Source organism: Harpia harpyja, chromosome 5, assembly GCF_026419915.1.
Source record: "Harpia harpyja isolate bHarHar1 chromosome 5, bHarHar1 primary haplotype, whole genome shotgun sequence".
Lineage (NCBI taxonomy): Eukaryota > Metazoa > Chordata > Aves > Accipitriformes > Accipitridae > Harpia > Harpia harpyja.
Window position 1 is genome coordinate 6,594,495 of NC_068944.1, and position 27,201 is coordinate 6,621,695.

The window sequence follows — 27,201 nt, forward strand, 5'->3', positions numbered from 1 at the left end:
AGCTGATAATTTTTCGAATCAGAAACTACGATACAGAACAACAACACAGCACTACACATATCCAACTCGGCTCTCTAAATTACAACAGTGCAGAAAGAGACAAAGAAAAGCAAGCTCTATAAAGGTACCTTGCCTGGGCAATGGATCACTGCACAGCAAATAGGTATTTTCAGAATCCAGCCATTGTGCTAGCTAGCTGGCACGACAAACTCAAATAAGCCATGTATCTATCAACAATCCTGTGAGAAATTCCTAATATGAATGTCACAGCAGACACGCATGCTTTTTCTCATCAAGAACATCAGGATGCAGCAGGGATGACAACTAAATGCCATGTAGTGGAAAACAGGATTCTGGTCTGCAAGAGGCAGACCTATTTTGCAGGACACTCCTGCCAGCATATCCAATATTTTAATGATAAAAACCAGCAAGCAGAAGAGAGGAAGTGGTATTTTCTATACCTAGTTTAGATACCTTTTATATTTTATCACAGCTACTGGCTTATGCTTATGGACAGCATTCACTTTGATAGCATTCTGAGTACACTTTGAAACTTTTGTATCTAGATAATGAATCCTTTGAATTGTGTGGAAGTATATCTTCTATATAATTTGTATTTGACACAAGAAGATACTGAGAATCATGCCAAGCTTCAAACAGCAGACAGGCTGTGTTGTTACATGCTCAGTCAACCCTGACACAACAAAGCTGCACAAGAGATGCTGCCAAACCTCTTATCAAATAGCACAGTTACCTGTGGAAGACACTTGGACATAAAAATATATTTTAAAATGGCTCTGTGATATTTAAACAGGTATATAGCCTTTCATAATCACCAGCACTCTGACAGAAGGAAATGCTTTACACTAAAATTCTTCGTGTGTACAAGTGAATTGCAAAAAGGATTGCTGTAGAACCTATGGATGGAGACAGAGCGTTTATTTTAATTAAAATGTAGGTAATAGCTGTCAAGCATCCAATAGGGAAAATACTACCAAATTAGATAAACAGAAGCAAATTTTGAATTTCGGGTCTAAACAACACTTTAAACCTTACAATTTCTTTCAGCTCATGCATCAAGGGGAGCAACATACTAACATACTACTCCTAAAGAAACATTGATACAGGACTAGAGGCATCATCTACTGCAAACAATCCCAAGCCCAAAGAAGAAAGGTATTCAGAGGGCAACCCTGACTAGAAAGAGTTCTTCATGGCAACCAGAACTAGATTTATTTGCTAGAAAAGAACTGAATTTATCATCATCACTTTTGCCACTTTTCAGTCCACTGCCAAACCGTAGTACTTTACCTAGTTCTTGAATAGAGTACAAAGAAAGAAACATGTAAGAGTGCACATACCTACTACACTCACCCCAGGCTCTGATCTCAAAAAGCCTCCCAGAACAGTCAGCTGCACTCAAGTCCAAGACTGCATCTGTACTGTGGAACTCAGAGCTCTGAAGGTACATCAGAGCAGGCAGTTCAAGCTAAAAGCAGTGGGGTGACTGCACACAACGCATATCTGGAATTCACAGGCTAAGCGAAGATGTTAAGAAATTACTTTCTAAACCTAAAATTATAATGTGCAGCAGTCAAACAAGACAACAAACAGAAAGCCAGAGACAACTAAAGTTTGCTAGAAATGCTGCCTTAGTGTATGAAAAACAATGTTCTCTCCCGACTCTTGCTTGCTACCTAACTCTTAACTGCATCCTAACTAAAATAAATCTCACCCTCATGTATCACATCATACTCCTCCTCCTTCCTCTCCTCATTCTAACTTTGCTGCAACTCTTCTGCAGCCCCCAAGATAATCTAAAAATCAAATAGTAATAGCAATTATCATCCCCCCATTAATGCTTAGTGGAAGTAGACCTTAGGAAGTTAAATGACTCAGTAAGGCACTGAAAACTAACAGTTTTACAGCAATTAAAAGTAGTAGGAAAAAGTAAAGTTTCATACACAGATTCAGGCGAAGTCCAATGGATATCTATATAAATATTTACAGTTTCTTTTACAACATTTTGTAGTAATATAAAAAAATTATGAAAATTTTCATTAAAATTTATATTGATTTACTTCAATGTAAAAAGCTCACAATTTCCATTAATAGAGTATTAGGAACATTTAATATTAGTTGACAAACATTGCATATTACGTACTACAGGCAATAAGGACATTTCGGGATGAAGATGTACTTTTGAACATTTGCAAATTAATGTTTGATAGCTTTATATTGGTATAAATAAGTTTAATATTAACCGAAAGTAACAAGGTATATTAAGTATGACATAAGGCATGTGCATATTTGCAATTTAAACTGGCAGTGCAATAAAGGTTTAAAAATATTTTTAGAAAAGAATCTTTCTTCCTGAAAATAAAACAATTATGTAATGAAAAGTTCCAGGCAACCTGCTACAATGCACATAATACTATGAGAGCATAGCAGACTGCTATACTTGTCACAGCATCCGCAAAGATAATGTCGGGGTTTGTTACTGCAAACTACTTGACTGCCATCACACCTTGTCTCAGTCAAGAGCAAATGGTGGTCTATGTGTATTAACTTTGCTTAGGTTCTTTTCTTTTTTAATCAAGCATATGTTTTATATCAACCTGCAAACTGACAGAAAGAACAATGGATGGAAACACTTTAAAACATAAGCACTTGGGTACCAAGAAGAAATGAACTCCTTAGATCAAGGGGTTGTTAAAGGGTTAGTCAAAGAGAGACTACATGAGATCTTCTGATGTGACATGCATCAGCAAAGAGGCAAGGTAGTCCTTATTTTACTTCTAACACTCCTCCCACACTCCCCTAAATAACTTCTATTTTAGAAGGAGACAGACTGGACCTGAAAATAGTCTAACAGTGCTCAAAAAGAAACTTCAAGTATAAAAGCTAGCAAAGTTCACTAGGAAGCATCTTCTATTTAACTGAGGAATGTAGACAGACAGGATTCTGGCTGCAGTACGACAGGAAAGTATCTACATCAGGTAAAATGAATAATAATAATATAAAAAAACTACCACCTCTTCTGTGCTTTCCTGTAGGCTTAGTCTGGAAGTAGATGAAGTAAGCTTTATCTTCATTTGTTTCCCTATATCCTTACAAGCATTTGTAACAATTGTTTAATTTAGATATTGTAAATAAACACTATAATTTGCACATATAATTTACATGAATCTGATTTATATTGAAGGACTACTCCAAATTAGCTAGTGTCTAGCATTCCTTAGCCAAGTGCATAGTGAATGTAAACCAGACACTGAGACACCTTGTAAAGGTGACAAGGTCCCCCAAACATTATTCTATTATCATTTATCTAGTTGCATTAATTTGTGACTAACAACCCCACAGGCAGGAGGTGCAGAAGCATCTTCCAGCAATAAATTATACTAAAAAAAAAACTCTCCAGCACACACTGTAGGAACAGGGAGCACATGGGAACACAGATCCTAGACAGAAATTGACATTTGTCTTGTCATTTGTACAGTACTTCTTGTAACAACCTCAGTAACTTTCAGAGCACTGTTTTAAAAGAGTAACCTAATAAAAGCAGAAACATTTAAACTATCTCAGTTAAGACTATTTATATTGCTAGAGGCTTAAGCAACACATACTTAGCCAATAAGCATTTACTAATGCTTGCCAAACTTCTAAATCTAATTATCTAACCTAAAAGATTACAGAAGTGCCAATGTATTTAGAGGAAAATGCCCCATACCTACTGCAAGCTGAACTTACCAGTTTGTTTGGATAACGTAAAACCACTGGCTGTACAGGAACTCCAGGAATAAACGCTCCTAGAAGGCACATATGACAAATCATTACTTCATAGTGCATTTTGGTGCAGAAGAAATTTATTGCAGTAAAGAAAAAAATTATACAATTACTGTGCTGATATGCATAGGAATTAATTGATAGTGGAAAAATAAGACCCAAAAGTAGCCTCAAAAGTAATCTAAAGAGCAAGCACTAAAGAATGACAATGTATAACCATCTTTTCAGAAGATAAATAATTACGAATGCTTGCTTGCATTCTCTAAATTATCCTCTACCACTTACATAAATTGTTATGTACACAAGTCAAAGCCCAGTACCAAATTCAGCTTGATAAATGATTAAAAAAATACGAGTATGTGCAAGATATTTAAGTCAATATATTCTCTGTGGTCAACAGTATTTTTTGGTGAAGAACCTAAGCTTTCTTATGCAAAAGAAGCTTTCTATTTTTAGCTAAGCAACACCGATTTATAGGAAATTTATCATCTCTGAAGTAACAGAATTAACTTGACTTTTTTCTCCCACCTTAATTCCCCTCAGAGGGGCTTATTTATTTTTTCTGTAGCTATGGAAAAATCTAATAGAAACTATTGAACTAAAGCTGTTGCACAGAAGTATCACTTCATTTCATATGAGAATTATAGTTCTGGTAAATAAGTAGCACAAGATCTATAAATGTCATTTGCTAATCATTTTCTTGGTTTCTAGCACAAAGATTGGGTAAGCATGATAACTATCTTGCTCAAGATTTCTCTAAACATCTTTTTCTCATGAAAACAATAAAGACAGTCTTCACTCAAACTATGTTTTTTATAGCAATTTACTAAGTTCTGCCTACTATTTCAATTAAAATTAAGAACTGAACGATGGAAGTATACTGTATTCTTAGCATTACATTTGCTTTACAGAATACTTGCATAGATGTAAAAGAAGTAATAGTTAATGGAGAATACACATCTTTAAATGAAGGTTGTCTGAATGGGATCCTGCAGAGATTTGGTTCTTGGCCCAGTGGTACTTTCTGTTCAGTCTCCAAAACCCACAGCCTAAGCAACTTTTGAAAGAATCCGAAGATGACAAAAATCTGAGTGGTAGATGACAAGACCACCATTTAAACAAAACTAGACTGGCCCTGTATGACTAGCTTGCACGAACACAAAACCAAAAAACTGTGTAGTAAGAGCAAGGAGTGTAGACCACTTGAGTAGAATGGGGAAAGGCACTCTGAAAGCAGTTACTTGAACAGACACCTAAGTAATTTGATATAAGTGAGGAATTTTGAGGCAAAGGATTTCTGGGAGGCTGGATGGATACAGAAGCAGGTTCCAATAGGAAAAGTGAGACAGTCAAGAGGCAGACAGCAGCAGGTACTAGACCAGGAGAGGAAGATAGAGTGGGGATTTGAGGCAGAAAGTATATGATGCCTAGAATGTCTATGGCAGAGGGACAGCAGGAAATCAGGGGTTTAATGAAGGATTCAGGCTGGTTTTCAAAGCATGGCCAGGATTCAGGTGGAGAGAGAGGGAAAGGAAGAGTAAAGAGCAAAAGAAGTGGATATTCTCCTAACCACCACTCATGCATCTAAAAAGGTAAAGAGCTGAGAGGGGAGGAAGAAAAGCTTTTTGAATGTTTGTTCAGGAAACAATACTGAGATTCCTTCAGCCAAATGAATCAGTGCAAGGAATTACAATGCTGATTCATTGCATGATATTCTAATAGCGATATGCAAGTTGTACGCAATACAAAATATAAGACACACAGTAACACCAGAACACGAGCTAGGCAGAAACCTAGAAAGAGTCAAAAAACACATTCACAACTGCCTCACTCACTGTAGTCTCCTCATTCACCATCTCCCTACCTACATCATAAAGGCAAGTTTACATTAAACATTGGTGGTTCACTGCAATATTGGCATTTCTCCTTGTTGTAACTACAGTTTACAGCTGCAACAATGTCCAGTGTTATACCCTTTAATAATGTGATAAGCTGAAAGGGTGATACTAACTGAAAAGAGTTTAGAATGTGGATGTTAAAAAAATATTGTAAAAAATGGCAGCCTCTGTAACAGTGCTATACTGGCAAGATTCTCATGCCATCTTCCCCAGAATGCAACTCAACAGAAGAGTTGGAGAGGAATCAACCACGTACAACACAGCAACAAAGGCTGCAGCAGCCTGAAATAGATACACACTGATACCTTAAGTTTTATAGTGTATCTAAATGCTGCATGACAGACCCCAAACAGGAAATGGAGGGGGCAAGGAAAAAAAAAAAAGAAAAAGAAAAAAAGACAACCACAAACAAAAACCCAGTAAGAAACATTACTCCTCCAGCTCATATGCATCTCACAAGCCAAGAAAGAAAAATCTGAATTATCTAAACTGTTTTGCTCAACAGTGGAACTACAATCCTTTTGTAGCATCAGAAAATTTCTATTCCAATTCCACCCTACTGCAATTTTTAACTCAACTTCTGCAACAGCAAGCAAATTACAATGCAAGTGGTATTTCAGAAAACGAAGATACAAGAACATTCTGTAGAGAACAGAGAAATGAGCATCATACCTACCAGGCTTGAATGTAATTAGACAGGATCGGTTTGTGCAAGTGCCCTCTGGGAATATCATTATCTAGTAATAAAAAAAAAAATTGACTTTTAAGAACTATTTCAGTGTGGATTTATTTACAAACACATCTTTTCAAAGCTAACATTAACTGATTACAGTAAAAAAGTTTCCAGGCAAAAACAGTTCAGAGTAATAAAAAATAGTGCTCAATAAAGAAGTAAAAGTTCTGTCTTAATACTAAAAATATTTGTCTTTATCTGTGAATTTACCTCTTTCTTGGCCTCTGATAATCATTTTATTCGATTTGAACATTGACAGCAATCAGAAACAGTTGAGTACAAGAGAATTTTCACAAAAGGTTTTGGTACTGGTAAAAATATCATATTCTGTTTTGCACCAAAACAAAATTCCTGCTCCCAAGCTACCTGCCTATGGGCTAAGAAAAGGAAGACTGTTATTTTCTTTTTGCATTTATTACTTGGCATGTGCGCAGATGTCAGAATGACAGAGGCTGAAAATATCTAAACAGAATTCTAACAAGGCAAAAAATACTCAAGTTGAACCTAATTCAGAGGAGGAGGTTAGATTGTGTAAAAAAAAGTTTCAGACAGCAAAAAGCCAAAACCTGCTAGATATTCTCTAAATCACTTCAGCTCTGCAACTCAGTTTCTTAATCTGTAAGTAAGAATATTTACTTTTTAAAGAGCTTTGAAATCTGTTGATGAAAGTCATGATGTGAAAGCTATGTATCACCTTTCTGTCACATTGTTTATAACTGTTTATAATGTTTCTGTAGTCCAGTACCTGGATGTAACCACTGTTGTAGTAACAATGCCACAAAAGACATACCGTATCTTAATCAAAAAAAATTCACAAGAAGAACGCTTCAAATTTTCAAAATAATCACATGCTTTCAAGAAACTGACACCTTAGGTAGTCATCCCTTTCCTCCCATTACTCTCTTCCAAGGCACATTATAAATAGTCACATTTCAGGTGGAGAAAAAAAACCCCTGAGCCACTTTTTAGCAATGTTTTCATCATGTGGTCCAATAAGAGGCGTACTCCAGTTATTGGAACATCTGAGTTGCTTGGGCTATCTTGGCCAGTATCGCATCTCTGACAGTGACAGCATGCCAAAATCTTGAGAAGGGCAAGAACACACAATAATTCCCCAGGTATTCTGCTGAGCACCTAATTATTTCCTTCTTAGAGGACTTTCTAAATCTGCTGTGGTCTGTCCATCTGGTATCACTTAATAGAGCTGTCTTCCCATGTACTTACCCAGTCTCCTGTTGAAACACACTGCAATGAAAAGCTAGCATTTTGTACAGATAAGAATCTTACATTCTATCTTGTAGAAAGGCAGGGGGGAATCCCACCCTCCACAAACCATCTAAAGAATTCCACAAGGAAAAAAGTAAACTGCATATCGAAAGCCTGGAAATGCCAAATACCATCTGTCACACAGTAGTAGTATACAGTACCTGTGGCCATTTACCATCAGACTGAGCACGCCTCTTAATCTCTTCAACAGTTTTCCTGCGAGAATCCTGGTCTGACCGAGATACAAATACTGGCCGGATGTATTTGATTAGAGCTGAAGACAAGGGAAAACAAAAAGAAGCAAACCAGCCTTTATTTCCCCTTTGTTTGAAAAAGATTCCCCCCCAGTCCTCTGGACAAAAATTTTGGTACAAGTACATAACTACTTTACTATATTACACTGCAAACTTAAATACTCAGCTGAATTATTGCAGTTTTATTGAAATATTTTCATGAATTCCTGTGAGGAAAACCATTTTCATGATTTTGGCACTTGGTACTTGTTCAATTTTTAATAGACCAGTACACATAGAGATAATTTAAAACATGATTGTACGTATCATGCATAGTTTTTTGCAACAAAGCAGCTGTGGCTGACTATAGGCCATTTCCTCCCCCCACAAAAATCACAAAATCTATAGCCACCCCCAACCCAGCAAAGTAGCAGGAATCTCCCTGTGCAAGTGCTTCCAAAAGACATCCTGTGGGTCAAACTGCCACTGTCTTTACAGCTTTTGTCTTCTATGACAGCTCAGCTTCACTGAAGGTACACCATCAAAGATATTCCATACATGGATTATGTTATTTTTTCTGGGGAATCAGCATCATCAAAAGAAAAAGCATGCTTATTTTCTAAGCTGTCACCTGTTTGCCTATTTCTCATACTAGATGAATCAGATCTCAGGTATCTTCTTCCTGGCTCAGTGGAAGCCAGGAAGCCTTATACACAGCCAGACACAAAATGAACATGAGCAAGAATCAGAAATCAATCCACAATATCCCCTCCATGCATGTCTGTCAAAAGAACACCAAGGCCCACTTACAAAATAATAAGTAGCATATACAACTCTTTCGCAGTGTCAAAAAGCACTACAAAAGAAGCACCTTCAAATATACTACTTCATGTTTTTATTTAAGCAGGTTGTCTTCAAATACCTTTTTATCATTTTTGTATCTTGCAATCTTATTCGAAGGTTCAAGAGTCACTAAATCATTAACTATTCTATTTGCCTAAAATACAAATATAAACCACAGTTTTCACATTTCTAACCACTGTGAGACAAGTTCGCCAACACTAGTTGTATAATCTTCTTTTGTCAAGGATAGACTTGCTGCATTAATGGATCAGCCAGTGCTTAAAGTGTGAAGAAAAAAAAACAGTGAAGGAATTACAGTCCTGTACTCAGCAAAAGCTACTGGTTCTGGTGTTACCCCACTGGCAGTTTTGCCAGCAACTCACCAAAATCCTTCTATGGTTCTGTGGAACTAATCTGTCACACCTCACAGCAAGTTCCCAAATATTCAGCCAGCCTCTGAAATACTGCTTTTGTTCCACAAGTTGTGGAAGCTTAGGACACAGTGTATCAGAGAAAAGTTACCATACTCTTGCACTTTTTCCTACATGCCTGCTATTAGACAGTATCCATAGAACAGTGCTTGCTAGGGGAGCAAAGATCATCGTGGGCCAGCTGGGGTTACTGCTGTGGGAAGGTTAAAAAAACAAACAAAAAAATCCCCAAACAAACCACAAAACAACCATACATAAAAACAAACAAACAAAAAACAGAACAAGCAATAAAATTGCAAAGGAAACCATACTTGGTTTCATAACTCTGTTTTGTTTCTCAGTGATGCTAGTCCTGAGCTTCCCCCTACTGCTGCAAATTGCTATTCCGTAGCAAAAACATTATCAAGTAAAAGAAAGCAAAAAAGACTCAAATATCCTCAGCCTTCACCCCGAAGCTTCTTTTACATTAGGCCCAAATGATGGAATTCAGGTTACTTCAGGCCAAGGAATGAACAAAGTAATTCCAGAGCTCCCAGGCTCTTATCTGGAGATATGCTGCAAGCAGGGTCATCTTTGCAACACATGAAATTAAGCAAGCAGATAGATTTTACTTAGGGCAGTATGATAGAAACATCAGACTATAGACAAGCTACCAATTTTGAATCTCTAACCACCAATGTAATCTCTATCTGAAAACCAGACAGGCAAGCAGTGTTAACCTGGGTAATTGTTACAACCTTCCCAAAAGCAAGCTACTGCAACGTTACCAACCTCCAAAATAACACACTGCAAGTTGTCTTACAAATGGATGACACCACAAACAGCAACACACTCATGTGCAAAGGAGAACAATTATGGTATGCTGAAAAAGAAGAGACAACTGAAAGCTTGCTTTCCTATGGATTTGTCCTGCCTGTTGAATTATATGACACAAAACAGGCTGCAAGATAAGGTTCATTTCTTTTCTCATGGTTCAGACACTATTCTCATGCAGCTTGCAGAACTTAATTATCTTTTAAACCATCAGCTTGCTTTCAAATATGTGTGAAGTCATCACTATTTCAACCCATCACATCAAGTCTTAGCCTAATAGACAGGATGATCACATTAAGTCTTAATTCCTTAGGGGTCAGACTAAAAAGCTGACAGAATTCTTGTTTTAACATTAAACAGCAATTTAAGATCCTGTAGGACTCCAACTACCAGGCCATTAGTGGCTAAGTCCAACAATTTAAGTGAAATTGAAACTCTCCGTCATCAGTAAGAAGCTGAAAGTACATACCAAGGGAAGGCTAGCTCTGTACTTGCCTTTCCTCATATACTCTTTTCATAACCACTTTTAAAAACAGAGCACAAGGCTACACAGACCTTTACTCCCACCACATATTTTCACGTTCAGTAAACAGACAGGCATCTGAAAATTCAAAGGCTGTACCAAGTCGATCTGTGCAAAAAACAGGCAGGAGCAGGGCCAAAGGTCTGTAAAGAGAAGCTGAGAAACATACTGAATAGGTGGACAAGATGAGACTGCGGTCAGAAGTCAAGTCAAAACATAGTGAAGCCTGGAGACGGTACTGTAAGGTAGTATGAGGCAAGGAACAGGCAGGACTAGAGCAAAGTCAGGGCAGGAGCAAAAAGCAGGATGCATGAAAATGCTTCAGACAGCTGGCATACTGAACAACTTAAGGAAACAAGCAGAACTGTGCAATATGCTTAATAAACACAACATCTTAACCTTCTCTGCTCATCAATTTAACTGTTCAAGACCAATTGTAACCAGGTAGTGAAGACCACAGCTCAAGTATTCAGAGATGCTAAAAGATGTGCTTGCCCATCTTCTCTCACTCCATTAAAACCGCCCTTAAATTATAAATCCTAGTGGGTGATGGCAGACAATCCCTCGATTCACAAAATTGACCTGGCCAGTATGATTATTCCAGCTTTTTCTCTAGCAGTGTCAGTCCTACTTGATGTAGTCACTCTTATACCCAACTTCAGCTCATTACAAGTAGTCCTGAAGACAGGTGACACATGCTGTGCTCCACCTTCTTAGGCAGGTGCCTGCAATTTAAACAGTACTGCTAGTAATTCATCAAGACCTCTGCCTTGCAGGGCAGCCAGAATGCCACAGATATGCTAACCAATGGAAAGTTGCTTTAGCACAAAACAGCCTTTTTTAAGAGAGACTACAGAAATTCAGTATTGCTTTAATTAATTGCAGGGTGGCAGCTCCAGCTGATTTCAGAACCGTAACTCCCATGCAATCATTTCAAGCACCAGCTGATGCACAAGCAAAAAAAGTTTCTTTCTGATAAGCTGAACACATGCAATCGGTGTCAACGAACTTCTCAGGATAACAGGAAAAAAGAAGGTATTTCACCTCTCTATTTCTGGGCAAATGTGGGTGAGGAAACCTTGTTTCAAATCAAGACATGAAGTGCTACTTAACATGGAATAGAAAAAATTATTGTAACAAACTGTTTAAATTATGCTTGACAGTTAGAACCATACAGTAGATAAAGCTACACTGACAGCATCACCATTGGTCTACAAGGTGCCAGAGAACACATGGAATGGCAATGCGGCACTAAATACCGTTCTTCTAACATGTATCCATACACACATTTTTGAGTGGGCAGTTAAATTTTCACCACTGTAGAAACAGCATCAGTGACAGATCTCCTGCTAAAGTAGAGAACGCTGAACCTGAGGCTTTCACTTGGCCTCCCCCCCGAACACCACAAAATCCCATCACATATGTTCCTCTGATACACTGAGATGACAGCCTATAGAGCCAGTACAACTGGCTCTGTTTGCATTTGACATGGAGGTAGGCTGTGTAATACAGGCAGCCTTGCAGTGGGATATCTATTTACAGTATTTACACCTTCATTTTTCCTACTATGGGGGAAAAAAATACAGATTATTTTTCTAATAGCAGTTGCCCTCTTGTGCATTCTGTATTTAGGACTTACAAAACCATGAAGGTTAAAGGTTGAAAAGCGCTATCTTGGGCTTAGTTTTTAAGAGTTGCCTTACTGAAATGAACATACTCACAAAGTTCTGAACTCACACCTTTTCTAATGAAGTAATATCTAACATGAAAACTGCTCTTTTCTGGAGAGAAAAGAAGAAAAGCAATCTGCAAGAGGCTCAGAGGTCTTCTTAAGGTTATGGGAAAAAACCTGCTAAGGTTCCAGAATAAAATGGCTTCCTGTGTATATGGACACAGAGACCTTAAAAATGGAAAAAAACCTCAAACCCACACACAAATACACAAAGTTGTATCAATGCACAAAACTGAAGTCAACCAAAATTAGGATCTTTTCCACTTGGAATTATATTGTTCTTACAGAAATAGTGTTACTGTAGTCACAGTGCTCTACGTGAGATTTGTAAAGTTACTGGTAGTATCTTATTAGAACAACAATCATACACAGAAATACATACTTTTAAAACCCAAGCCTGAACCAACCACTAAAGCTAAATATGTGTCGAGAACAACTTCTCTGAGTTTGACAATGTTTAGCAGATGGACCACCTGAAAGAACAGATACCAAGTATTCCTAATATAGATGCAGTGTTAATGGGAAAGTTCTCCCTATTTCCAAAGAGAAAGGCAAGAAACATGCGGTCTGTAGGACAAGGAGAGGTCAGTAGTGGGAGGTAAATAATCAGTGTTCTCTTTAGCTTTAACGGAAGTAAATTCTGTGGTATTTAGGCTGGTCTTTAAAAATGTGATCTATTTCCTTTAAGGACTTCTTGAGGGACAAAGACCCTTTTCATATCACAAAGATTGCTGTTTGCTCTCACACCTGCAATACGGGTACAAGGGCATGGCTCTATGTTTTAGCTTTCTGCTGCCAGTTCAAAAAGTATTTTATGAAGGCTGTTGTGTTGGTTTGCAGGCTTCCTATATACTGTAGTTTGTAACTTCCATAAATGATATTAACTAGAATGCTTAAAAAACAGTGATGGTGGTTTAGGCACTCCAGCAGCAGTTTAAATGACAAGTAATTGTTACTGAACTTATGGTGAAAAAAATTAAATAATCCAACGAGTCCAGGATTCCAACCCAAACAATAAAGGCATACCTATAATACACAGATGACAGTGCAATTATTTTAAGTCTCTCCAAGAGAGGTCCTGTAAGGACTGAAATATTGCAGGACCATCTGGATGCCCACAGCCTGAAGGAAACATTGAATTTTGAAACCAAAGTTTTTAAAAGGAGAGGATGAAATGCATAAGCTTGGCAGTAACTCCAAGATGCTCCTCAGAATTAGGGAGCTCATTTGTGTACTCAAGGCAGTCTACAATGCCAACATAGCATAGGATGTTGGCATTCAAGCTGGTGACCTTAACAGTGTTTAAGCTGCTGATTTACAGCGTATAAAGAAATCTGTGACGCCTTCACCTTACAGCAGGTTTTTCCAAAAGGGGTTTAAGGACTGTTTTGATGAATCTCAGAAGCATTTAAATGCAAGATCCTCACTGAAGAACTATGGGTCTACCACGGTTCTCTTCCTTGTGTGCTCTGGCAGGTATGGGGCGGGGGGAGCAGGAAGCAATTGGGGTGGAGGACTGGAGGATTAGGTTGCATAACAGAGCTGATGAGTAAGTAATTTGGCATCTTTCAAATTCCAAGATGAAAACATACCCAGCTACCACAGCATAAATATTTCCCACTGAATTACTTACTTGTCTTTTAGTTATGATGCTCAAGAAAGGCCTATAAAGCACTGTCAAAAGATGAGCTCGAACCAAAAATCCCAAGTTTACTAGATGTGGAAAAGAAGTCCACAATAGAATTGATAGTTTTTACAGCACGGTATGGTTCTCCTTTTATAGCTCTTCTGTATTTTGCCAAGTACAAATGACCTCCTTCCCCTTTATAAACTTAAGCTAACATATCCCCCCCATTTGTATCACAGGTACCAACTTCCTTTCTTTTTTAGAGGGTGAGCTTACAGATCTCGAAAAGTTGCTTAAAGTTTAAATTAGCTTATCGCCTAAAACTTAGTTTTTAAAAGTTCAGACCACAGAAGATGTTTGAATCAGTTGTCCAACAAAATCCTCACCAAATCATACTTACTGACAAATCCCTTTTCCTTTTTATTGAAGTATTTCTGCCATAGCACTGACCACTTCAGCAATGAAAAATAACTTATAACCAGGTTGCTATACCAGTGAAAAATAAGGCAGTGAAGTGTAACTATCCAGAATTTATGCAAAGAGCTTGTCCTGACTTGAAGTAGGGTCCAGTAGACAAAACAGGAAAGTTTAAGGACCTGTGCTGATGAATGAATTTATCTAACTTGTTCAGCCAATGTAAGGTGCAACAGATTCCTAGATGTCATCTTCCCTGGGCTGCAAACTTTAAAGTGGTCCAGCGAACTTCACATCTGCAACCCAACCAAAACTCTGAAAGCTACTGTGCAGAAATGTATGTCCTTCCTAAGCATCATGGTGATGTGCTCCGTCTGTTCTAGCATTCTCTACTTACCAGATACTGATTTTTTTTTTTATGATCGTTGAAGGCACAATTGTTTATATTGGGCAAGCAGTTCCTCCCCAGAGTTTGTTAACCTAGTGTGTGCGCCAAGTGGGTAATTTTTTTCACTACTGACCACTAACTGAAGAGGTCATAACTCTTCTGTCAGACCAAAAGAGCATTTATTAATTTGGTTTTTCTTTTCTTTGTTTTCTTAAAAAAAAAGGAAGTTGCCTGAAAGAGTCACAAGACTCGAGTCTGCTTCTGAAATTGGACTTTGTCGTCCAGGAGAGCTGCCTTCAAGTCAGAAAGCAATGAAACACTCATATACACACACACACGTGTGGAATACTTCCAATCCCTTAAAGAACAGGCTTTTAATCATCTGGACTTAGAAGTGGATCAAAAGCTTAATATTCCATGACTGGCAAACTAAGGGTATGATAATACAGGCAGCTGCTCCAGAAACCTATTAAAATACTTTTGGAACCAATCTTGGTAACCAGTTAGCAGTCAGATCTTTTTGTGCCTGTTAAAGCACCTGATCCCTCTGGTACACAACATCAAAAAGCCAGCTATTTATAACATATTTGGATACTCTGGATGAAGATCTATTCTTCACCCAAAGTCCTTATCTTTGGAAATTATCTTGGAATTTCCTCTGCTGTTTCATTTTTAACATGCTGAAGTCTGCTCACAGAGTTAAATGAATGTACTTTATTCAAAACTTCCCAGAGATCCTGAATCACTATTAACAAGACTCAGTTAAGAGATAGCAAGGTTAGGATTATCAGTGGCTGGCTCCAAAACTTCACTGGAGATTGTACAGGTTTGCAAGATTTACAAAACTGAAGAACATAAAAATTAAATGTAAATTCTAGATGAATAGACTGTCTAGAGTGTTGACAATTCACCACGCAATCCAAGAAAAACATGACCACCTTTTCAGATAGCATAAGAGAAATACCAGTGGTCCAATAACATGAAATACGTTTTTGTGTGTGTATGTAGAGGAGTGTAAATAAAATAGGAATTAAAATACTAGATCAAAGGAGGAGAGGATAGTCACTACCTGCTTCACAGGTAGTGTGGTTCACAGCACATCTGCTTCACAGAAAACCTCTTTCAAGCAGTAAAAGAAAAAAAAAAAATAATCACAACTTCACTCCACTGGAAAGTTTTCACTACATTTTAAGCCCAACTAATCATTACAGTGATTACTTACCTCTCTGTTAAGGTCCATTTACTTTAATAACACAAACTGCTGTAATTAATGTTACTCATATACAAGTATTCCTCTATAAACAAAAAAGGGTTTTGAACTCTGAATCCCAGTTACAAACTTTGCCATGCCTCATTTCCATGGCATTTTTCTGAACACTTCACAAGGGACTACATAATTTTTGTGGCTGTATGACATAAAGCGAATACAGGTATACAGGACAAAATACTCATTTACTTGACTGCACTGTACATTCCAGTAATACTCCATCAAATCACTATATGTAGTTTTCTGGGTTTTCTGTTTTTCTGTAACTGGTTTTGCTCACACATGAACAAAATCAAGTGAATGATTTTTAAAATTTATCATACTAAGTCTAGACTTTCATTTGAATCCTTTAAAAGTTACCTTAAAATTAAATTAGGTATATAGAAAATAGTTTGAGCTACTTGATATGCATTATTTGTGCTACATTCAGTGTAACTACAACCTCCATATCCCTACAGATTCTCCTCAGGCTTTCCCACTAGTCCCCACTGAATCTATTATGTGGGATAGTTAAGTAGCTATTAGGGCATTGTCAAATGCCATTCTGCTGTTTCATCACATTTCAGTAACACAACATGGCCTGGAGTTACCTCATCTAGTTTGGGTCCTCCAAACAGTCCAGCTGCAAGTAAAGGAGAGCTCCACATGGACTACTTTATTTTGCTGCGCTAGTAATTATTAAACAGTCAATTAAGTCAGCTCAGAAAGAAGATAAATCTGCCCCTGCTTCTATGGGCTTCTTGGGCTGGCCTGCTCCTAAAGCCCAAGTTGGCCTGGATACACCTATACTGTACAAAAGTGTCAACATACTGTATCACAACAGCATTTTCTTTCAGTACTGGACAAGGGAGTTCAATTTCTTTTGCTTGTTTGTATACATTTGTTTTTAAAAACACATGCCTATATCCTTTTGTTCAAAGCATCTACTCATTTTTACAGAGATTTTTCACTGCCACAAACTTTTACTAAACTCTGTTAGTCAGGTATTCAATGAAACTGAGATACAGCTACAGTTCTGGCCTGAGCTTTACCTGATATGGAGACACCTTTATACCAAGAGATTCCCTACATGAAGCTTCCACATATAATCACTCACCATTTGTGGGCGTGTCTCAGCTTCTGGTTTTGAATAGGTTCTACTTAAAACCACATTGTCTAATGAAATTTTAGGAGGATGTCATCACCAACAGCCTGATTCCACTTAGTTGTGAAGGAAGTCAAAGCTTTTGTTTAGACTTTTAAATTAAAGAGTCCCTACCCAAGGCCAAAGTAAAATCTTTTGTCCTTTTTATACTACCCTTAAAATCTACACAATGAGACACAGGAAGATTCTTTGAACTTTGCTGGTCCCTAGACACAACATGGTGGGTTTCTCCAAAATGCTTCCACACAGACTTTGGTTAGAAGTCTACAAGCCTAAAAGCTTACACTTTTTTTTGGCACAACTGCACCAAAAAAACCCACAGGTGTCTCAAGCCTTTGTGGGAATCTGCATTGATAATTCCAAAGATAGTATTCAAACACTACTGACTTGCACATCTGCATTTCTTATGACTAAATCTGAGTACACAACAATCTGCTCTTGCTTCTCTCTCACACCCTGCCTGAAACAAACTTACTGATGCATGAAGGATTAGCAGCACTCCCTCAAGGCAGGGTACCATTCAGAGCAGACAACATTCCTAAAACACATTTCTGGGATGGCACCCCAACTCGCATCAAGAAAGAAGTTTTGGTGGACTTTCTCTATAGCCTCACCCGTTGCTTCTATACCCCCATCCTAACTTGCTTTTCTATTTATTGGGTCTTAAAATGTTGCAATTTCACTGCAAGTTTAACCATGAGCTCTGTAGGATTGTTTTGACTTTGTACAATGATTCAACTTTGGAGAAAGGGAACAAAAACCACATCATCCATCCCTGCTCCCCCCAAAATTTTTTCTATTGGCATTCAAAGTAGACCATTAAAAAAAGAAATCCCACCATATATTATAGCAAAATTTTCTTTGTGTTTCAGGCCTTCTCATACACAACCAGTGAACTTCCTAAGTAAACATTGTTAATTGTTCTTGAAAAATTAAGTATCTACCAACTTACTTCCCCAAACAGGAATATCTTTGCTTTCTGCTTTCATCACAATGGAGGCGAAGGTCATAGTTACTGGAATGGCATCAAAGTAGGAAGAATGGGGAGCCACAGTTAATATTGCTGCTTCTGCCGGCAATGCCCGTCTGCCTTTTACATTTATCCAGTGGAATCCACCAGCAAGCCACATCATTCTCATGATTGCTTTCAGCAAAATATCCACTATCCTGCAAAGAGTTGAGAAAACAGTTATGCTGTCACCAAATACCTTAAAATAGTGAAAAGAAAAACATTACACAAAAACTTTCTAAGCATGACGAAAGTATAGATAGCATATGCTGCTTAAACAGAGCAGGAACATTGCATAGACCCTTTGTTTTCTCTTTCTCAGCAGATTTAAGACCACCTTCAAGGTAAGATACCATTCAATTTCATTTCATGCCTGAAGATGAATGCTTCTTAATCACAGTAAGATTGGGATTTATTTTAGCACTAAATTAATTTTGATTCAGACTATGACTGTTGAGTTTCTCCTATACAATGTCTAATAATGCTTTCTAGTAACACCAAAAAAGCTCTAAAACTGAGTCCTGAAAAATGCGATTAGGATATTGCTAAAATGCAACAACCCTGATTCTTGGGTTTGAGTTTACCTAAACAAAGCAGTGTAGAAATGTAGGGCAGAGATTCTCAAACACAGGAATGCCTGTACAACACATCTGGGAGCTTCGGAAATATTTTACTTTATTCCCTTTTCCCCGTCTCCTCCTAAAGTGTCTTGTGGTTGGGTTTTTGGTTTTTTTTTGTAGGGTTTTGTTTGCTTGTTTTTTTAAACTGACAGTCATGAACAGAAAAACTTTTACTTTGAACCAACAGAGTGTAAAAACCAAACAACACAAACTGTTATACTCACAGGGATTGGAGGCTGGAGAGCAGGCTGACACTGAAAACTGGATGAAATGGGGGAGGGACAATCTAAAAAGCTTCAAAATAACTGTATGCAAGATTGAAGGCAGTCCATTATTCCTTTAGTTATTATACTGATATCATTCCAAATGAAATGTAAAGTGACACGCCTCTGTGGTTCTCAACCTCCTTCCCTCCTGTGATGCAAAATACAGTCAGCTTCCCTCATGCTACTGCCAGCTCCTAATTTTAAAGTTCTCTACAGAATAGGTGATACACTCCTCATTTCTTGCTCCTCAAATGGCAGTTTTCATGGATGGGCAAACACTGTTTTACATTCTACCTTAATTAGCATTCCAATATCAAAGCAAGCACAGACTTATTAATAAGCACCAAAGCAGGGGGCAAGCCCTCAGAGAATCAACAGAAGTTTTGTCAATTCATCACAGGCTAGCAAACAATGGGGTGAAGCAGTTTAAAAGAACAATTTAGAATACAAAATCTGGGCACATTCCGTACTGTCAATCTTCATAACAAGAAGTTGACACTATGGGAATAATTGAAATTGACGGATGCCACAGTGAAGCTTCACACTACATCCTCAATAAAGATAAGAGGCCAGAAATGATCAGTTTTTCTCCTTGTAATTCTTGGGTCACCTGGTAAATCAAATAGCTGAGGTATTTTTAGTTTCCCATCTGAGGCAAGTGTTTAAGTAATAATTTTTATATTTTTCTTTTGAAGAGAAAAGCAGGTCTGTGGGACAGATATCAGTTATTTCCAATCTTCTCTATTTCAAACTGCTGAACTAAATAATGATTCTCTCAGTATTTCACCACAGCAGTGACTCACTTTCGCCACCAGGAGAGGGGCTTTTCAAGCTCTTGCTCATCAGATCCCATTGAAGCAATGAATGCAAAAGGCCAGGCCAGCAACATCATAAAAGCAGCAAAAAAGAGTCGGATAGGAAACAGAGTCAAGGTCATGAAGGCAATCTGCAAAATCCAAAACAAATGCATTATTCCAACACAATCTTGGACTGAAAAAGCCAGTGATTCCTAGAAACTGATCTGAAGTCTTAATTTAAAAATATCTAATGTTAAAAACAGCAGAATACACTTCAATTCCAAACAAATAATTGTGGTGTACACGTAACAATTTTGTACTCACCCATCTTAATTATAGCTGAAACACAGCACACTCCTTAAAGCTAATGCAGTCTTAGCTTTCCATACTTCTTCAGACCCTGTTTGTCAGTGAATACATCCGCATGCTCTTTTCCCTTTCTGCAGCCTCACATTAAGTAAGTATTTAGTATGGGTGTGTTGTAAATCTTACTGCACTACAGAGAAGTCAGTCCATCACAGCAGCTCCCAGTCAGTGATGTGCACTTCTTCAGCAGGGTGCGTTCACATGGCAACACAGGACTCAACCTAGAAAGATCTTCCAGGACTGGGCAGACACCAGTTCCTCTGCTGTATGTTCTTGGAACCAGAAGCTGTGGGGAACCACAGGTAGAACACTGCAGAGACCTCTCGACAAATACCCAGACACGCATATGAGTTTAAGTTCCAGGTCTGCGCTAACAAGCACAACCCCCTGGAAAGCAGAGGTTTTCAAGAAGTTATCCTCCCCTGGGAAGCCGTGGTGAACCTAGCTGCCTCTGCACCTCCTTCCAGCGCTCTAGTTCTTGGAGAGCCCATTCCCAGCCAGTCAGCCCTCTGCCTTCAACTTTGGCAAAAACCACGTCATGTTGGAACTCCTCCCACAGTCTTTTGAAGAATTCTCCCAAAAGTAGGGCTTTTCCCGAGCTGTTTGGAGTTGTTCCTAACTGTCCTCCAGAAAACACAACCACTATGTGTGCAATGATCCACTTGCTCCAGGAAACAGTTCCAAGAGCCAAGAGGCCCCATCTTTCTCACTCAAAGGACAGGAAGAAAAAAAAAAGCTCTTAAAGTGGAGGAGGGTACAGCTTCAGATGACTGGCTAAGGGAGAGAAAGGGAACTGAAAACTGGCTGAAGCTGACTGGGGTAGCACTAAAGCTCCTCAAGCTGTACAATGGAGGCTAGCAGAAGATGAAGACAACACTACGAAATAGAAGGGCCATGTAAAGAAAGAGAATTCAAAAGGAAATATGCTACATATTCATCGGTGCACCAGGTGAGGTAAAAAAGCACTTTTCAGCATCACAATGGCTGGGCAAGGATGAGTAATGAGGCATAAGATGCTGTCTCATGTTGTGCTTAATCTGACGCATCTCCAGGCTGCTGTGGAAAGCATTATTCGTATTCTTCTTCTCTTCCCTGATGCAGATCTAGTCATCACACAGCTCAGTTTTCCATTGATCAGTTCCTGCTTCCTCTCACTTCCCAAAACAGCTCAATAACCAACTCACCCTGTAGCTGTACAAATCTGTAGGTCTAGGATAGGGGCACTGAACACATAGCAGGAGAAAAGCCCAAGTTACCAGTTTCAAGCCCTAAGCTACCACCCCACTGCAATGTCAAGATTTTACAGTGATGGTTCAGACTGGCACCATCATCTCATAACAACCATGGTCTCACTCCCCAAGACAGGATTCCAGTCCCTGGGTAGACTGCTTCAGTCTGCAGAATCAAAAGAAAAAGGATCTTTTTTCTTAGATAGGCTAGTTTCCCAGATGAACCAGTACAACTTCCTAAACTGCAAGCATCAGATGAGCACTGAAGTCATACTAACTCATGCAACTCTGCATCCATAGACAAGACCACCATGTCTGGCAGCAAACAGGGGAGCATTCATCTGCAAACCGGAAAAGAGAGAGCACCTGCCTTCTAAGCTCGTAAAATGAGAAGAACCAACTGTCAAGAAAAAAGGGAAACAAAATGCAGGCGAGGACACGATCCTCTGGGATTCACACTCTCTCCCACTCTTCAAAGTCTCCTCCCTACACCAGGGCAAAGCTGAATGGCTGGTGACTGCTGGTGAGCTATTCAGTCCTTTGCATCTCTGTAGCAATCCTTTGTCTCAAGACCACTTTAGAGCCACATCACAGAACGGAAGCAGTAGTTGCATCCATAAGCTTGTGTAAGATGGCATAAATGTGTAGAAAAGGCTTCCTGGTTTTCTGTGTCCAGAGACAGCAGTGGTGGAAATGGCCAGCAAGAAGCAGTTCCAAGTACACAGGTATATGGGGTCTGGCTGTGACACCAGCCTCTTTTTTAGCAGGTGGTAGTGCAGTACCTGTCCACACAAGAAATTCGGTAGGAGAGAGAAGTATGTTTGGCCCATGACGAAGGTTAGGAATCAACAAAGACACTAACATTTGAAAAGTAGTTCAGTCTACATCTACATTCAGACACCTTCCTGGGTAAGAAAGCTTCTATCCTGTAAAACTTAAGTACAGTAACAGTGTCAGACAGAAAAAGGGAGAAGATCCCATCCTCACTGGCCTCTGTCAGAGATCAGAATGCAGGAGACATACACTCCTGGTCTGACCTTGTACAGACATCTAATTTTGGTGATCATATTTCTACATATTTAGGACATTCACACAGACATGCTTTCTATTAAAATTACAAATTCTATCTGGTAATAAGTCATATGTAAACACCTGTGTTTTGAGATACATTTAGAAAACCCTAAAGGTCCATCTGGAGCTGCACCTTGGGAGGTTCAGCTCACGGCCAATTTTCTCAAGAGGGGTTTGACTACAGCTCATTTAACTTTTGCTGGTCTACAGGATCCTACTAAGTTTTTCAGAAGTTGCAGTGTATGCTGTGAAAGACCCATGGACAGCAGGAAGGGAGAGAATGGTCTTACAGCTTGTAACAGAAGGCTGCCCTGGGAAAATATACTCCACTCTTCTGTCAGAAGGGCTTCAAACTGATGTAAGGCAAGCCACTTAAACTAAATAGGTATCATACATTCTCCTTGTTTAGAGACTCTGCATTCAGGTTTGAGTATGAACTTACAATGAAGGTATATAATATGAACTTAAGTCCTTTTTAAGTTCTCAAAAACATCAGGTCCTACATAGCTAAGCACTGAGTGAGAGAATCACAGAGTACCCTTGTTTCTCCTTCTGTATGTCTCCATTTCCTGTCTTCAAAGTCAGTATCATATCTCTCATGCACACAGAAGCTGAAAAAAATGCATCTCTGATATTAGCGAAACAGTGAGAAACATCATTAAAAACCAGTTTATTCACAACAAAATTTCCATGACTTATTACAAATTGATGGTCACATATTGGACAAAGAAAATAATTAACTGCACATTTAACACAGTAGAGATTTTGATTTTTCTTTTAAACATATCAGATAGAGACTACATCTTGCCCCACACTTTCACTTCTTCACTATTATCATCCCTATAGCCTCAATTCACCAAAGATGGCACTGAAGGAGCTAGGAATTCATCCCTCATCAATTCTCTTACTACCCACTTTCCCACTATGTAAGTTCCCCGATTGACACAATCATGGAGATAAATACAGGAGTAGAAATTTTCATGTGCAACTAAGACAATCTAACAGATCATTGCTGCTCAAGAGGGTGGTCCTGTTCACTCTCCCCTCAATCCTCCCCTTGAGTCAGGTCTAGCACTTATCTGAACTTGCAATGAGCCAATACAGCTCATTAGAGTGAAGAAAAGCAATCCCAGCAAAAGAAAACAATCACAATACGGAAAAACACAATAATATGCTGGTTTAATGAGCCAAATCAGCTCAGCAAGGCACCAAAGGAACACCAGTGTTGGTGCAATAAAAGGGCCAGAAACACTGGAAGCAAGGAAAACGTCATCGTTTTGTGTTTTTAAGTGGCAGGGAAACAAAGCTGCGAACACTTTGTGACAGCTCCAGTAATGCTTCTGCCTGTTCTGCAGAGGTAACGAGAATCAAGAGCTTTGACTTATGTGATGGGTGCCCAGAAGCTGTTTGAATGAACAAAATTAACGGTTAATGAAATCGTGTCTGTCTTTCTTCTAGAAAGGATCTCTTTATTGTAGTACTGAAATAAAACAGGTGGCTTCAAGAATGACCCACGCTGTCACCCTCAGATCAGAGTAAAATAACCATCATTTCTACAGGAAGCATGAGACTCAGTTCTCAAATAGTCTTACTGCTTTTACACTCCCATTATTTCCCAGTTTTAATAAAGCCAATAAAAGATGATGTGAACAATTCCTCAGCACTCAAATGGATTTTTTTTTTCGCTGTTGTTCTTCCTCTTTGCGGTTGTTTTGTCCTCTTACTTTCTACCTTTTTTTCACTCCCACAGTCTCAGTCTGAAATGTTCTAAAATGCATTTACTTTGAGTTGTATTAATGAGCAAAAAAGCTAATCTAACCTCTTGCACAGTGCAGGATGAGGGAGGGATGAGTTAGCAGTGAAGATAATGGAGCTATCTGGCAGACCATCAGCAACAGAAAACAGACTGTCAGACAAAGCAGTCTTGTCTCCCAGTCCCCTGTGCTCACCAACTTCTTCACATACCTCTAGCCCCCACACGTTCCTAACCTTTCTCGACAGGCTTTGCAACCCCAGAACTCACCTCTGTTAGATTCACAGGGCAGATAGAAAAACCTGTGACACAGTATGCGCCTACAGCTGAACAGGAAGTGAGTTCAGCTGTAATACTTCATACCGAACCCCGAGCAACAGGCCAGGAAAGTATGGAAGAGAACGCACACTGCTGTAATTCACTGTAAAGCAGCCTCCCCATTGAAGAAGTCTCCCTCTCTGGGAGAGCAGCATTTCTCGTAAGTGGAACAGTTCCACAGCTCTTCTTTAACAGCCTCTAGGAGCATAACTTTTAATCAGTGAAGAGGTTAGGAGAGCACGATCAAGGCAAAGAAGAAAAGCTATCACGGTTCCGTATGTCAGCTTGTGTGCTTTTTCCTCACATAAAACTGCAAAAAGAAGACTGCAAGAAAGGCTGGGTTAAAGAAGTCTGTGCTGCTGTACATCAATAAAAAATTGCTCACTTAAAAAGCAAGACCAAGTCACACTCCTTGGCGAGGCTATTCCTTTGGTCTGCACACTGTAAAAACTACGGAGCTTTAAACACATCTTACAGTTTTCATTGAAAATAACAAATCCTTGAAATCCAGTGGCAAAGCTCACATCTCATACAGATGTACAGGACAGCCCACACAGAAGGCAGGTATGTTCTATAACCAGTCACTTTGCTGGTAAAGCAGCTAAAGGTCTGTTAGGACTAACAACAGATCAGCAATGCTAGTAGCTCCTATGAGACTCGATACTGCAAAAAGTGCGGAACTGGTACTCTGCCCTCCCAACAGTATTTTTTAAATTACTTATAAATAACCAAGTTTAAAGCAACATTAAAGACATAAATTGACACTGCAAGTTAAAATATTGTTATTATTATAATTAGATACAATCCTAGTCCATATGAACACATGCTGTCTTTGCTTCCCTCTGCTCCCTGGAAGACTTCTGCCTCATTGATTACATAGCAAACATGACTTAAGGAACAAAGTAAGGTTACATGGAAAAGAAATCATTACAACTATGCAATTTATTGAGGAAGCTCTAGGTATAAACTGAATGAGGCAAATGACACCAACCTCTTCACCCATTCAAACAACAATCTATCAGTAACCAGTGAATACATACTGGGAAACTTGATTAAAAAAGTAAAAACCTTTTCCACTGGAGTCTCCTATAAATTCCTTGGCTGCCAGATACTTAACATAAGGCACATTCCGATGTTTTGTAAGTCAGGCCATACATGTCTTGTGTTAAGTATCTGGACAGCAACAGGGCAATGCGACAATGAACTTTGCTCAGAACATAAATTAAATTAAAGTTGGATCTAAAGCGCCTTGATCAGAGAGGTTCAATATTAGCGGATCTTAATTTCCACGTTGATAGGTACTGTAGGCTGTTAGGCCCCCAAAACAACAGTTTTAAGGAACTGAAATATTACAGTGATGAAAGTAATAGAAATGGCCGGCCCCTTATTAGGTGAGCCTTTGATGGTATTTCTTCATCCAGCAACTGACCCAGATCTTACCAAAAGGCTAAGACAAGGGCCATGCCCTCTGAATATCCAACCACCTACTGCTCACTGTGCGAGATAAGCAAGGCAGCAGCACGGACGAAAAACAAAACAAAAAAAACCCAACAAAAACACACAAACCGGTGAACAAAAAGCCATGCAACTGCAAATCTGCATTTTAATACCAGTTCCTGTCATCTCACGCTACCTGTACAATGCGTAAATTATGCCGCAGGGATTATTTATATTTACCCAGGGGCCAAACTTGAGAGGCAGGGGATGCCTCGGCCCAGGCATACCTTAACTCGACGCTGGAAAAGAGTGCCTCCACGGGACTGCTCCCCTACCCCCCCTTATTAAACAAAAAAAACAAACCCCACAAAACAACACAGAACCGTATTTAAAAAACACCCAAAACAATAGTTTCGGGGTTTTTTTTAAAGAAAGCGGCGGTGAAGAACTTAAGGAACACGCCCAGCGAGCAGCGGGCGCCTCAGCGGCCGTTGGCCCCGCGAGCCCCGCGCCTCACTCACGGCCGCCCCCCCCCCCCCCCCCACAGCCCCCCACCGGTTTTTCCCCGGTCCTGCCGCCCCCGGCGGCTCACAAAGCCCCGTCGGCAGGCTACCTCCGCCCGCCGCAGGACGCGGCCCGCCAGCCGGTGCGCCGCGGAAGGAAGCGACGCCGGCGCCGGCGGGGGTGGGCCGGGCCCCGGTCTCCCCTACCTTGGCTTTCTCCAAGGGGCTGAGGCGCAGCTGGTGCACGAAGGGACTCCGCGGCGGCGGCCCGCGCTCCCGGCTGCCGGCCACGCAGCATCCCCGGCCGCGGCTGCTTAACTTCATGGCGGGGCAAGACCACTGAGCGGCCCAGCAACGAGAGAGGAGGGCGCGGACGCTGCGTTAGCGACCGCTACTGTCGTGTGTTCCCCCCCCCCCCCCCCGGTCCCCGCTCCGAGTAACGGCGACGGGCGAGCACCGGCGGCCAGCTCGCCCTCGCCACTGAGAGACGCCGGCCCCCGCCCTCCTCAGGGGCCCGCGCATGCGCCCTGCGCGCCGGCTACAGCGGCTCCTCGGCTTGGGCGCCGGTTTCCGCGTCGGTTGAGAGGGAGCGGGGAGGGGAGGGGGGGGGGGCGCGCGCGCACTCGCGCGCCCACCCACCCTCAGCACCGTTCCCCTCAGGGCATGCTGGGAGAGCGGTCCCGCCTCGCTCCCTCACGGCGGGCTCTGTGGTGGATGGGGGGGTGAGGCGGGTT

At 40.0% G+C, this 27,201-nt stretch overlaps 1 protein-coding gene across 3 annotated transcripts in view; it reads right to left on the reverse strand.

The window, feature by feature from the left end:
• Positions 1–26,855, reverse strand: part of LPCAT1 (lysophosphatidylcholine acyltransferase 1) — a 64,207-nt gene extending 37,352 nt beyond the window's left edge. Inside the window, exons 1-6 of one of the 3 annotated variants that reach the window (XM_052787057.1) lie at positions 26,675–26,855; positions 19,797–19,939; positions 18,051–18,265; positions 7,845–7,957; positions 6,361–6,421; positions 3,751–3,809 (exon numbers count right to left, since the gene is read on the reverse strand). In XM_052787057.1, the coding sequence (XP_052643017.1) occupies positions 3,751–3,809; positions 6,361–6,421; positions 7,845–7,957; positions 18,051–18,265; positions 19,797–19,939; positions 26,675–26,791 (708 nt within the window). In that variant the 5' untranslated portion in view covers positions 26,792–26,855. Of the gene's footprint in view, positions 1–3,750; positions 3,810–6,360; positions 6,422–7,844; positions 7,958–18,050; positions 18,266–18,691; positions 18,786–18,951; positions 19,566–19,796; positions 19,940–26,674 lie in introns of those variants that run through there. The other 2 variants (XM_052787059.1, XM_052787058.1) reach the window with 2 other exon arrangements.
• Positions 26,856–27,201: the final 346 nt, after the last annotated feature.